Source organism: Gavialis gangeticus, unplaced genomic scaffold, assembly GCF_001723915.1.
Source record: "Gavialis gangeticus isolate Ggan-Ray unplaced genomic scaffold, GavGan_comp1, whole genome shotgun sequence".
Classification (NCBI taxonomy): Eukaryota; Metazoa; Chordata; order Crocodylia; family Gavialidae; genus Gavialis; species Gavialis gangeticus.
In genome coordinates this window covers 6,086,867-6,101,458 of record NW_017728993.1, presented here as the reverse complement: position 1 = coordinate 6,101,458, position 14,592 = coordinate 6,086,867, and the positions used below count along the sequence as shown (strand labels likewise).

The following is a 14,592-nucleotide window of genomic DNA, read 5'->3' as shown; positions in this document are numbered from 1 at the left end:
GCACAAACAGGAATATATTATTAGTACAGTTATAAAAGTTCTTAGCAACACAGCCATGGGAATGGGCTATTGGAACACTAACTTCTAAAGTTTCTTGCCCTTGACAGCATTCATGTGGTGTGGACAAGGTGGATAATGCATCACCAAGAGAAGATGTGTGCACACAATGTGGAACAGAGAGTGTATGGATGATGGCACCGTTGCCAACTCTTGTGGTATTTGGGTGATCCTCCAAGAATCCTTGCTCCTTAAGACATGCAGTTGGATAAGAATATCAGCTGTTATTTTTTTTAAAAAGCAATGGCAGAATCTTGTGAACTACCAAAATGTAGCCTGAGAGTAACCCTTAGTAACCCAACTGTGTTGGAGAGATTCTGTTAGCTTCACTGGGCAGGGAAGCACCTTTATTATGGGAATAGCATTTAAAGGTCCCTAGAGGGTGATCCTATCCCTATAATGCAGGAATTCATGAACCCAGAGCAGGTATTAGAATTAATCTTGTATCATAGATTGGTAATTCGGAGTTAGTTTCCAGCTGCACTTTGTTTCTTTACTAGGTGAAACAGAAATGTGCCCAATGTTTCCGGCCTATGTGGTTGAAGGTAAAACAAACACAAAAGATAAATTGTGATTTTTTTTTTTTTTTTTCTGTGTGTAGCATTGACAGAACTGCAGTGGAAGGCATTTGGAAAACATTTTCTTTCCGACAGTCTAATGGATCACTACAGTTGTGCCCATGACCCTTTGATTTTGATTTTGATTCCTGTCAATGTTTAAATCAGTCTATTGAGTGAAATTAAAGGATGTATTTTCTGGATCTGGTAGAAAAATGACTGTTTTCAAGGATATGGTGTTCTGCCCCTGAATAGTCCATAAACACAATAAGAGGATAAAGTAATCAAATAATTAATTAGGAGCATTGCCTAGTTTAAATACATAAATTATATATACACCCTCTGTAAACGCATCCAAATATTGTTGAAGGCAATGAGTGAAGGGTTGACAGCTTGCATTAAGTCTCTGTTCTGTCATTTTTTTGGCATAGTATTTGTTGATATACCTGTTCTACTGAACGTGAAATGCACTCCTCATTTCTGAGGATGATGCTAGAACTGAGTTGTAATTATTACTGGGCAAAACAATCCTTCTCTTGTTTTAAGTAAGGGTAGAAGAGCTGTGATTCAGTTTCCTTTGTTGAAAGTGAGCTGCAGGCTTTATCATATGCACATGTTTGGATTTGGATTTAATTGATTGCTAAACTCAACCCTGCCCATGCACTGTCTGGTAATATGAGACACCCTTATCCTTTTTGACTCACGTGTCTGAGATGCATCGTGACTTCCATGTATGCTGACTTCTATGTCAGCTGAATCATACAATAAATGGCACTTGATGCCTCAGGTTTTGCAAGGAGAAATCTTTTTTCTCTGGGTGTTTGCATCTCCAAGAGAGGCTGACACTTGGACAGTGTATGTAAGCAGAACCATCAATATTTAAAAGCATTTTTGATATTCCCCATAACATCCTTACCTGTTAGGTAGCTTCTTATGGACCATGGCCCAACCATTATCATCAGTCCAGGTTTAAAGACTGTAAATAAAATCTATACGAAATAATGTCTGTATTTTTCACAAAATAATAGCCCTTTTATTCAAGTGATTACAAGAAAACCATCCCTCTTTCTTGTTAACCTTTTCTTATATTTAGCTGATTTCTTCAGAGCTGCTGTAAACATGAATTGTGTTTCCCTGGGGTTGAAGCCCTTTGCTATACATTGAGTATATCTATAGCACTTCTGTGGTGCTCCCTGCGACCTGTGTCCCCACACTCCCACTCCTCATCTACCCAATGTGAGGATAACCCTGTACAGCCTGTTTTGAGATCTGTCCCCAGCATGCTTGAAAGTGGACTCGATGCCTTCAGTTCCTCGTTTCTGCGTTTTGCAGATGCAACGTGGAAGAAGGTGAACAGGGCTGTACTTGGTGATATTTGCAGGAGCGCCATGGAAGCAATACTGATATCCCTCCTGAATGAGTAAATCTTATATTATATATTGAGACCCTTTTCTGAGTGTGTTTTTAAAATATACTGTCATAGGTATGAAGAAGTAAACTTTTCAAAAGTGCCTAAGTCAGTCGTGCCCCAGAGCAAGGGTGGCTAAACTCCAGAGCACATGCCACATAGCAGATCAGGAGGGTCCCTCCCTGCCCCTAACAACCATGAAACTATGGAGCAGGGAACACTGTGGTAGATAGGGCAGGGAGCTGAAAGCAGAGCAACAGATCAGGCCAGGTGAGGGGACTGGAGTGATACTCAGGGAGAGTATGGGTTTAATTTGTGGCACACCTGCCAAAAAGATTGGCCGTACAGCCCCACTGACTGTCAGTGAGAAGTAAGGTCTTTTTAACAAAATTCTGTTTTCAAAAGTTACTTAAGCATTTAGGAGGCTACAGTTACATTTACACTGCAGCACAATGTAGAGATACCCGAGTTGGCTTTACACTGGCTAGCTCAGGTAGTGGAAGCAGCACAGAGTTCGGCGTGGGCGCATTGCTCTGATTCTCTGCTACACTAGCTTGCTTGGGTACACTCCAGTACAGATTTCCAGTCAGTCAATTTTGAATGTGGTACCTAGGCTTCTAGGTTGTTTCCTCGCTGTTGAAAATTTGACATAGCCTATGTATTCTCTGGTTTCTAAGTGGTAGTGATTTTCACCATTTAAATCTTGTGCCAGTCTTCAGTGACCGTGAAGGAAAAAGGGCCTTTTAGCACAAAATTAAACTATAGACTGGGTCAGGAGAAAGTATGTGTTCCCAGCTGTGTTTAATTCTAAGGGTTCATTATGCATTTAAAAAAAATACTGGGCAGTTTTAGCATAGTATAGGCAAAGCTTACTCCAGAAAATCTGTTAATTCACTAATGGTTTCCCAATCACTAGTGTGAATTAGCATACAGTGTTCTGGCTATAAAGTGTGCATGCTGAATACTTTGCTACGGTGAGTATATGTGTGTGGTTGGGCCACAGGGTCAAGACGAGATTTTGTTTGTTGAGCAAGCTGAAGATGAAGCTAAATCTTATAGCAGGCCTTCAGCTTGTTTCTAATGTGTGAGCTGCTATTGCACATATTTGAACTGTGTGAAGGAAAATGCACATGGGAAAGGCTATCATACATTTTGAAGCAGCTTATAATTATAAATAGTTGCAGTTTATCTGAGTCAGAATGTAATTAAAATTAACAACCGAAAAGGTGTTATAATGGCATAATGAACAATTTAGTATTCATTTCCAAAGAAGACATAGCATAAATGTTTCGAGAGCCATTATAGATTGCAAAGTATACCTTTTAAATCTCCATATTGGAAAACAGATTTTGAGTTCTAACACAAAACAATTTTGACATTTGAAAAAAAAAATGGATCTTGTACATCACAAATTGTTAGGTAGATTTTTGTATTTAGAGTTATATGTGCCTAAAATTTAAATTTGAGGTTAAAAGCCTGTGCAGTGTTGGGGCCTAAAACTTTAATTCATAGGGATGGAGATGTCACAGCCAAAAATTGACTTTATGAAACTGCCTGTAAATATTTGCATATATGGTTTTGCATCTGCAGAAATGGAGACCAGTGTCATAGCAAGATTCTTGGTAAGAAAATAACAGTGAAATCAGATGGTAAATGCCTGAGTCATGTTAAACATCCTGCTTGTAGTTCTGCGTAAATGCAGATACACTGCTTCCAGTTTAGAAGGTAACTGTTGTGAAGCAACACCATGCATTTGAGTGTGCCACTGTTTGGCACAGTAAGTTTACAGTATATCAAGGAGAGGGGAGAATAGGCCTCTCCTTCCTATCACTTTAATCCCATGTCTGAGCACCAGCGAATCAACACTTCCCATGACCAGGGATCTGGGTTTTCCACTTCTCAGGGACAATGGAAAAAAAATGGATTTTCCCTTTTAATAGAGGAAAACGCGGATTTTTCATTTTAATGAAGAAACACAGATTTTCCACTTTTGCAAAGAGGTCTCTGCAGCCTGGCAGAGTTCCAGCTTGCAAGGGGCTGGGGAGTGGGAAAGGGCAGGGAGGGAAGGAGTTGGGCAGAGCTGGGGCTGCCACCCAACTGGGGCAGTGCATGGGGTTTGGGACCCAGGGCTGGATGTGCAGCCATGGGGCCCAGGTGGGGAGCAGGATGGAGCTGTGGGCAGCTCGTCTGGGGGGTGGGAAAAGGACTGGCCTTCCACTGCTGCGTGCACTCCTGGGGGAGCAAGGGGCAGGGAGCACCTCGCTATGGCAGCATGGAGCTCCCAGTGGCAGCAATGAGCTTCCCCCTCGGCTATACTCTCCCTTGCAGGTCCCGCTTGTTGGGTCATAGAGGCCCTGTGGGGAGGGCAGCAGGACAGGGAGCCTAAGCCAGCAGCGGGCAGCCTGCATCTGCCCCCACCCGACGGGTTCTGCTCTGGCCGAGCCGCCCGTGTGAGAGGGGGAGCCAGGATCTGTGCTCCACTCCACCGCAGCAGCTGCTGCCTCCTGCAGGCAGCAGCCAGGGCTTGGGCGCTGCTGCAGGGGTAGGGGGCTGCAGACCCGGTCTCTGGTCCTGTAACACTGGCAGCTGGGGGTCCTCTCCAGGAGGGCTGGGAGGGGTAGGGGGGTTCAGGGAGAATGAGGGGCAACAGCAGGCCCAGGGGGCTGTGGGTGGGGAGTGAGGGGCACCAGCAGGGGTGGGAGGGCTGTGCCTTGGGAGTGAAGGGCCTGGCCTGCGTCCTGGTGAGTGAAGGGAGCAGGGGGAGCTCTGATTTTCCATGATAAAAATCCCAAAATTGAATACCAACATTTATAGGTATTTAGAATTTATTTTATTATTGTGATTGAGGCACTTGTAGGCTTCCAAATTGCTTTAAACTTGTAAATATATCAATAAAACATTGTGTTCAGTTGATACCTATACATATATATAGTGGCATTTCATTTTAATTATGGATTCTGAGGTTTTTCATCTGAGAATCTGCAGTTTTTCAACAGAGAAGACAAGGAGAAATAAAAGAGCCAATTCTCTCCTGGAGTGAAACTGAATGTGCAATGCATATCTAAAGAAATAATAACGAGAAGTTTAGTTACTAGATAAAGCCTGTATTTTTATTTTTTATTTCTGCTCATGACATTTTGGCTTTTCCACTTTCATCCTGAACCAGGATGTTCAGGGTCAGGTAAATTTAAAGAACTCTCTTAAGAGTTAGTTGAGTTTGCTTGAACCACAAAAGAAGAAAAATCACTTCAAGTTCAATCTGGTGTTCAAAGTTGGTTTTGGATCATTTTTTTTGCTTGAGGCTGCTACTGTGAAAGGCAATATTAACATTTCCATTCATTCCAGGTATTTATTTGAGCAGGGAGGAATCAGGGGCTGCTTGTTAATGAGAAGAACCACTCCTGGAAAAAAGGGAAGTTATCCAGTAGCTTTTAAATATTTAAAAAGGTTAAAAGTCCCATTTTCCTATGCAGATTTCAAGTTGAGAAAACTGCAGTCATTAGCCAATACGTGAAGATACTTTTTCTGAAATGTACTTTTAAATCACTTTTAAAGAACACAGCAAAAGCAACACAGTACATTTTATTCTGACTATATGTTTACGCTAAAAAAAAGAACAGTGTGTTTTCAACAAAAATATAATTTTTTCAAGAGTGACACATCTTTTAATTGTATTAAAGTACACTGGGGTGGGAAACTTTTTAAAAAGGCGAATGAAAGAAATGAGATGGGGGGTGGGGTTTGAAAGCAGGGAATTGACAGGTCTACAGTCTGACTGGGCTGATGACAGTCACTTACTGTAATGAAAATTCACCAGAATTTTAATACGGGGCTCTGAAAATAAAAAGTTTGATATCGGTACCATGTGTTGTTGCAAATAGAATTAAAAAGGACTTTTTGTAGATATTTGCATTATAGATACTTGCCATTATTATATTTGGAAAATGATTTAACATACAGCACTGGAACAAATTACAGAAACGTCAGCTGGAGTATGGAAATAAACTTACTGGCAAGAACTTGATTATGCAACATCAAGATCCAAATATAAACTGAATTGTATGTGGTATGATATTCCACACAATTATACCCAGAAAGTGTACAGCTGCCTTGAAACATGACTTCAATTTTTTTGTATGGAGGAGGTAGCAAAATCACTTTAGGGGAGAGCTGGACTGGCAGTTCAGTCATGGTCCGTGGTCAGTGGGAGATTGTGGGAAAAATTGATGTCAGTGGGAGATTCATACAAAGATCAAGGGACAAACACAGACTTCATCTAGTAACTAAACTTCTCTTTATTATTTATTTAGATATGCACTGCACATTCAATTTCACTCCAGGAGAGAATTGGCTCTTTTTTATTTCTTAGCAGTTTCAGCTCTTTGATTTTCTTCCCTCCTTCTTTTCTGATCCTTCTTTCTTTGTCTGTGTGGGTCTCCTCTATTCTTCTTCTGTACTTTTATCCTTTCTGCACCTGTAAATGTTCATCCCTGGAGGGTTTCCTGTTCTCTAATTTACATTGGCTAAAATGTACAGTGGTGGAGCAGTTAGCACTGACATTGAAATATCATATTTTAGAATTAGAGGTGATTCTCCAATGAGATTAATAGGGGCAGATAGAATGAATTGTTTCAAGGAGTCTGCAGACCCATGCAGATAGCATGACATCGTTTTACTCTTTGTCTACATTTGACTAATTATATTTGAAATCCAGAGGTTTAGAAATCTTTAATTTTTAAATAAAAACTTAGATTCAGCAGACTCCATCATGTAGGCTATAAACATATATGTGTACACATGCCCATGCACACATACACCCATGTGGGTAAGGTCCAGCCCACAAGTCATATTGGACACCAGCCACAAAACACTTCTTCTGTACAGCAGAGTTCCCTTCCTCATACAAAATCATATTAGTTTTTCTTTTTTATGCATTCTCAATTAACATTAAATATTTATCTGGTATATGTCATTTTATTAAAAAACTACAATTTATCTTGTTAAATGAAGATGTTTTCATGTTTTGTGTTCAGTAGAGCATTTCTAGAGCAGTGGATTAGCAGAGTGCACTTGCTTGAAATGAGTCAGTCATTTGCGACGATTCTTTGTGACATCTATGTGCTATTGTGTGATCACCTAGGGAAAAATAAAGTGGGGAGAGGGTGTAAGATAAAATGATCATCTTAATCTATGACTAGTTCTAATTATTTATTATTTAGCACTGACAGGCTACTGAGAACATATGGGGAAATGCCCTCTGCCTTGCATAGATGTCTTCCCAGTCTTAAAACATATATTATCCAGACTAATAGTATATCAGCTGATGAGAGAGAAAATATAAGCATTAAACAAATCTATTTTGTCTTTAAAAATCAGTTTAATTAAATCTGAGATTTAGAACAACTTTCACTCCTCCCATCATCCTCCAATGCCTCCTCTGGGGTTATGCCCTCCCGCAATTTCCTCCGCTCTGTGGCTGAAGAGCTTCAGGACAGTCCCCAGCCCCCTGCCTGCCACCTTCTACCTCTTGCTGCAGTGGTTTTATGTCAGCTCTCACAAACAGTCCTGTTAGTCATTAATCTTCCTCATTATAATTATCTGACTATTTCATGCTTGCACTGCAGAGCAGAATTAAGTTATGGGCACCCTGACTGTGTATTGTACCTTACCATATTTTGATTGCTTTTACATTTACCTTTGATGCCGAATTCCCAGAGTTTGTTACACTTCTTCCCCTGCAATTAGAATGCATCCATCGTGCTTTACTGTCTGCTTACTGATACTGACTCATTAGTTGTATTTTAGAAGGGACCTTGAAAGATCATCAAGTCCAACCCCCCTGCTCTGGACAGGAACACTGCTGAGATCAAATGATCACAGCAAGGTATCTGTTCAGTCTTCTCTTGAACACTTCCAAGGCTGGGGACTGCACAACCTCCTTGGGAAGTCTGTTCCAGATTCTGGTCACCTTTACCATGAAGAAGTTCTTCCTTTCATTCAGCTTGAAACTATCCTCTAACACTTTATGGCCATTGTTCCTTGTCCTCCCCTGGGGGTCCTAGTGAACAGTTTTTCTGCCAGATCCTGATTTTCACCCCTTACATACTTCTAAATGGCCATGAAATCCCCCTCAGTCTTCTCTTCCCCAGGCTGAACAGTTCCAGATCCCTTATTCTTTCCTCAAAAGGTTTGTCCTCCAAGCCCTTAATTTTTTTTGTGGCCCTTCTCTGGACCCTTTCAAGATTCTTCATGTCTTTTTTGAAGTGTGGCACCTAGAACTGGACACAGTACTCCAGCTGGGGTATCACCAGCACCGTGTAGAGAGGAAGTGTCACTTCCTTCACCCTACTTAGGAGATATTGGCTAATGCATCCCGGTATGCTATTAGCTCTGTTGACTACAGTGTTGCACTGGCAGCTCATGTTCATCCTGTGATCAACCATAACCCACATTTTTAAGTGCACTGTGAGTGATCTTAATTTGGAGGACTGTGGGACAGGAAGAGCTACCTTCAGGGAATACGATGGCTTTTCACACTGATAGAAGCCATGCTTGTTCCTTGTGGCAGCTCAATTCCTTTCATGTTGGAACAATGAGAAATAATGGCTCTTTTGAAAGAGACCATCTTGGGGACTCTTGCCTGAGTGCCACTGAGCACAAAGAAAGATGGCAACCATTTTCAAAGACAGTAAGGTTCCTCCCTCCTTAATTATTTATAAATATTAATTATTGGCATCTGCTATGGAAGAAATTTTTAGTTATGAAAAATAATGGCCAAAAAAAGAACATGGATTATTTCAGAAAATAAGAAGTCTGTATAATTCCATTCTTAAGATCATTTGGGCCAAAACATGGAGAAATGCAACACATCAAATTTCCTCAAGGACCAATTTCCAACTCATTTTAACCCCAGCAAACTAACGGATACACCTGTAAATTTTCAGAAAATCCACGACGTATTCAGAGCAAGTGCTTTAATTTTGAGGAACATGCACATTATTTCTCATTATACATGGCAAAGCGGCTGAGGTGAAAATTCGGCTTTAATAATAAATGCGCAGCTAGTACTTCCATAATATTTTTGTTAGTGATCTGAATAAGGTGGTGCTCAATGAGGTGGCAGAATGGCAGATAACAGAGAATTATTCAGATCAATCAAGGGTAGGAGACCCTAAGGAATTTAAGAATATCTGGCAAAACTAAGCAGCATGTAAGTAGAACATGAGATCAAATTTGATGTAATATGTAAGGTAGCATTTTGTAAAAAAAAAATTAAAATTACATTACGTGTGTAATTTTAAACACCATCTCTAAAATGAAGACTTAAACTTAGTTATGGATATATCAGTCAAATGATTTGACTCATCTTCAGCACTGTCAAAAAAAACATCCTGTTAGGCTCATTAAGAAAGGGATCAGATAAGAGCAATACCTTCTGTCATTTAGGGGGAAAAAACAAACCAACCTTACACACATTTTCTGCTACATTAGGCAGATTATTGCATCTTTTAACCTAGAATTTCAAATCTCAGTGGAAGGGTTCAAGATATTCTACGTGGATGGGATACAGAAGCATAGCTTCTTTCTGCCTGGATTCTACCAACTGCTCTGAAAATTGAAGAGAGATAAACTGTAGGGATATTAATAAATAATGGCTGCAACATATGCTGAATGATTAAGTTAGGCAGAAAGATATGCTGAAGTTCTTGGGTAGTTTCGCCTATTTGTTGATGTGTAAAGCACAGCGGTATGCAAGAGATGATTGCTTCCAGTGGTTTTGTGGCTTTGTAAATGCAGAAAGGAAAATATTGTACATTGCCTCTTGGTTAAGCTAAAATGTTATGTTTTAGTGCTTTAAAGTCTGTGTGTATATGAAACGGTGCTTGCTGGCTCAGTGAAGAACTGCTACTCTTCCATAGCATTTATTTTCTTCTGTTGAACTAAGTGTTGTCCACACACACACAGAGATGCGTACAGCATATATTAGTGGTGTCCCAGCATTTATTTATTTGTCTAGCTGTAAGCTGCTGGTGCTTCTCACCTGAGATTTTCTCCTTCTGGAGACCCTTTCTGCAGCACAGCCTGTTCCCCATGCAGACTTCCATAGGAGAAGCTAAAGATGCTGAATATATATTTCATGTTAGACATATGCACGATGCAGACCTGTTCCAACTCCAACTCTTAACAAGGGCGTAGAGTCAGTTGCAACATTATCTGTAGTAAAACTGGAAGTTTGGGAAAGAGTGGACACGTGCCAGCTGGCTGAGATGCTGATTCATGCCACTGTTAAGGAGCTTTCACATGTGAGGGTCCTCCTGAGTCCTGAATTTAAAGGAATCCACCCAGAGGAGTGTGATATTTGTGCTCCTGCCTTTCCCTCTAACTCAGTGCTCCTTAGGCACATAGGCTTAAGCAAATTGTGTTCATTGGGTTGAATGTACATTACCTGTATATACAGCACATACTTTGCTGTTTGGATAGATATTGCTAACAATCCAGAACACTTATTTCCTTTTTTTTTAAGTTTGCCATTAGAATCCCAAATACTTGAACTCAGGGAAGACGTATCAGTCAAAAGGTATCATTGGGAAAGGGAGTCTTGTGATTTACCATGAAGTGTTCGTACATCTTCACTTTTATCGTGCTTAGAAATTCTTCACCAAAATATGTGCTTCTCTGTTTAATACATTGCAAAACAGAAAGGAGTGTAATTTTAGGGAAAAGAGAGAAACAACTGATGTCTGGCTCCATCTGAGAATCCAGTTCATAATTTCCCTGTGATCTTGGCACACACCAAAGGGAAGGTTTAGCTTTGTTTAGTAAAACAAGAGAAGCAAAGAGTCTCTTTAGCCAACAAAGTCAAGCAGACGTCCTGTACTCCCTGAACAGTTTGTCTGATTGTCTTCCTATCAGAGAGATTTCATTTAGCACCCAGTTTAAAAAATAGGAACTACTCCTAATCTCATGCACAGCACTGCATTCTCAGGGGAAAGTTGCTGAGCGATTCACATGCATGCAATGCCCTCAGCTCTGCATTGCCTAAGATTTACTGACAGTGATTTGAGTCTTTCCCTTGACGCTTTTTCTTTTACTTGAAAAGAGTGCAACTCTCTGCTTCCGAGAAAAAGAAACTAGAGCATGTCCCTGTGCTTAATCTCACTTAATGACATTTGAAAACTCAACAATGTCATCACTTTAGATAAGAAGTGCTCTGAGTAATGCTTCAGAGGAGAAAAATCTTTACTTACAAGGAACAGCTTTTACTTCTGAGCAGTATGAATGCACATGCATGTAGCTGCATCTGACAGAGTGTTCCTCCTACACCCCCTTTTTAGAGGAAGTTTGTTGATGTGTTAAGTGACATCTCATCTTGAAAGCTGGCAAGAGAAAAAACCCACAACAGCCATTCAAAGGAAGGACGTGTGTTGATTTGTTCTCCTACTGGAGAGTGGAGCAGAAGCACCCAGAGCGCATTATGAAGGAGCATTGTACCACCTACAACAGTGCTGGTCCCAGCTGTGTCAGTGACTGTGCCATGGAAAGTCTGCAGTCACTTGAGCCTAACTACATGTCTATGTGCTTATTTGCAGAGGAATCTTATCAAAAGTTAGCAATGGAAACTTTGGAAGAATTAGACTGGTGTTTAGACCAACTTGAAACCATTCAGACCTACCGATCAGTTAGTGAGATGGCTTCTAATAAGGTAAGTTTTAAGATCACTTTTTTTGCTGAAATGTCAAAGTCTGAAAATAAAAGGATTAACTATTGTGGAGTAAGATAAGAAGTGACCTTGTCTCTGATGGTGTCCACCAGCAGCCTAGCATTCACAGTGTAGTATTTGACAAAGGTAATTTAAACAAGGTTTGTACTTTTTCCTAGTTACCTTGTGTTAAGAATGTGAACCTGAAATGGTTTGAACTGTATGTATTCTTATGCACGTGCAAAAATTTAGTAGTGGAAATGGTAAAACGTAACTGTAGTTTTTCAAGTAGAATACATTTATACTCCAAAATTAAGCACTGTATTTAGTCCAGTAGAACTTAGTCACATTGCATCTAGGATGGTAAATAAAAAGTTATTCTTTTCACTCTCATGTAAGTTGAAGGAGGTTTGTCATAAAAAAATAGGAATGCAAAACTTCCAGAATACCTTGGATTCAAAATTATAATATGATACAGTATATTGAAGCTAAATTATTCCACTGATATTTGTTTATCAGAAATTTTAAAAGGTGTTAATTAGTATTGGAAAAAACTACCATGGGCACTTACTGTAAAAAAGGTCTATTTAATGCAGTGTACCTTAACTCTTGCTTGGCAGTAATAATTGCAAATGCTAAACAATCTGCTGTACTATGTTGCTGGGGTTTTTTTGTCATATAATAATTCATTTTGTGTTTTTAGTTCTGTGGGATGAGTTGACACCATTTTGCACAGAGTGTGATCTAGGTGCATGTCAGAGGGCTCTATGATGTGTATAATTGAGCTTTCATTAAAGGGCTTTTATTCTTTTCTCATTGCTTGTTGTAGAAAGAGGGGTGTGGAGAAGAGTGGGGTTTATATGGCATGCAAGGTGTGAAAATGCTGATATAATAAACTAAAAATAAAATAAAATCAAACTTAAAAAATTCCAGTTAAACTTTGTGATGAAAATAAGGGGGGGGGGGAGAGGTGTGCAATTCAGCAGAAGAGTACAAGAAAAGTGCAAAATGGAAAAAGTGCTGCAGAAACCTGAGCTGGTTTCTTAAATACTCTGTTACTTTTAAGCCTTCTTTTTCCCCACTTCACGTCCAGTTCAGCCCCTAAAGTTCTGATTCGCAGCCTCTGTCCTTCCAGTGGATGGGATCCTAGTAAAATCTATCAAAGGCAGCCTTTAAGTTATTGCTGATTGACATAAAGCACGCCCTCTTCCCTGGGGCTATCAGCCCCACCTCTGCAGTGATGTGAGCTACTGCCCAGAGGAGCACTTGGCTTACATCTCATTCAGATCTCCTGTGGTGGCAATGAAGAGTTTTCCTGCTTTGCCCTCAGGACAGTCTAACAGCATGAAATCTCTGAGTCACGTGTGGATGCTTTTTCCCCACTTCAGTATTTACTCTCAGGCTTTTATGCAATGTTTACATCCAAGTGTTACCCAAGAAGCAAATCATATGGTATCAGAAATGTGTGCTCTGCCTTTCCTGAATTAATAATTTCATGTGCAAACCCCATGGCTTTGTATCAGACCTCCTGGTTAGACCCAGCTTTTAGTTTATTCTGCACAAATCTAGTATTCTCATTCTTCTTTTCACTTGGAAATTATTTACATCCAAAATGCTGAAACACAGCCTGATTCTATGAAATATGCTAAACATGTCATTAATCCTATGTCATCTCAACTTCCTCTACTACTGCTACTTACTAAAACATTACAGGAGCATAGGAAGCAATAAAAGTTTTATAGATGTAGCTTGCAAGAAAGATTTTTTTTCTTCTAAGCTTCTGTGGGAGAACCAACTCTAACCATTAGGAAGGGTTTAGCCTCCTAAAAAGATAAGGTTTAATGTACAGTGCAGAAATGTCCATCAGTGCGAGATTTTGTTCCCCCTAGTACTCCACATTTGGATTCTTGAAGGTGGAAGCTTGAGATTGGCTGATTTTCTTGTTGTGTAACTGTCAAAAATTATTATTTTACTGTGCGAGTTATCAGTGCTCCTAGGTCAGATTAAACATTCTTTAAACTTTGCTCATTCACACACTTGTATTAACCTTTGCTTATGTATTTTTTGGTTGGCTTCCAGCAGTCGCACTCAGCTGTGAAAGAGCAATATGCAGTGGTTTGAAATCACCCTTTTTCCCCATTACCCTGGAAGCAAACATTTAAGTAGATTGGCTTTGTAAGGTTGTGGCATTTGGTTTTTCACAGTATACAAGAACATTATTTGAAGTCAGCCCCATGTCTGACGGGTAGGTTCAGCTGGAAATAAATGAGTGCTGACTCTCTTAAAAGATTGTTTAAAAATATTATTAAAATGTTCATTAATTTTCTGTCAGTGTTTTCACCTAATGAGATATCTGGATAGACTCTCTTGCTCCAATCAAAGATTTTTAACTATGGCCTTTGGTAAATAGCAAAACAGTTAGATGTTTTGAAAACAGGATGCTTAGGCCCCACATTATTAAAGAAGAACGGAAAGAGAAGCAGTATAGAAAGGAAGAAAGCAAATAGACTCAGCATGATCCCAAGTGCAAGAACAGTATAAACAGTGACCTGTCTTCCTGACCTCTGCTATTGCTGAGTTCCTGGCCCTGCGCCACTAAAGCCAAACTACGTCATTTGAGAATGATAGTAGGCATGGCACAGCTGTTGCAAGTGTGACTCGAATTTCCTGTCTCCTTCCTGACAGACGTAGTTGAAAAGTACAGAGTTGCAACAACAGCAGACAGAGAGGGAGGATCTATGAATATGTGATTTTCAGAAGACTTGTACAAAAAAATTTGCTAGGGGACATGCCACATCTCACAGCATCCTGGTTTCAATTTTCAGAACACATCAATTAATGCATGTGCAGGTACCAATAGTGCCTTCAGA

General features: G+C 40.0%; 1 protein-coding gene across 4 annotated transcripts in view; it reads left to right on the top strand.

The window, feature by feature from the left end:
• PDE4B (phosphodiesterase 4B) overlaps positions 1 to 14,592 on the top strand; it is a 561,637-nt gene that overhangs the window by 500,920 nt on the left and 46,125 nt on the right. For all 4 annotated transcript variants that reach the window (XM_019528432.1, XM_019528433.1, XM_019528435.1 and 1 more), the window contains one exon: positions 11,613 to 11,725. In XM_019528432.1, the coding sequence (XP_019383977.1) occupies positions 11,613 to 11,725 (113 nt within the window). The remainder of the gene's footprint in view (positions 1 to 11,612; positions 11,726 to 14,592) is intronic.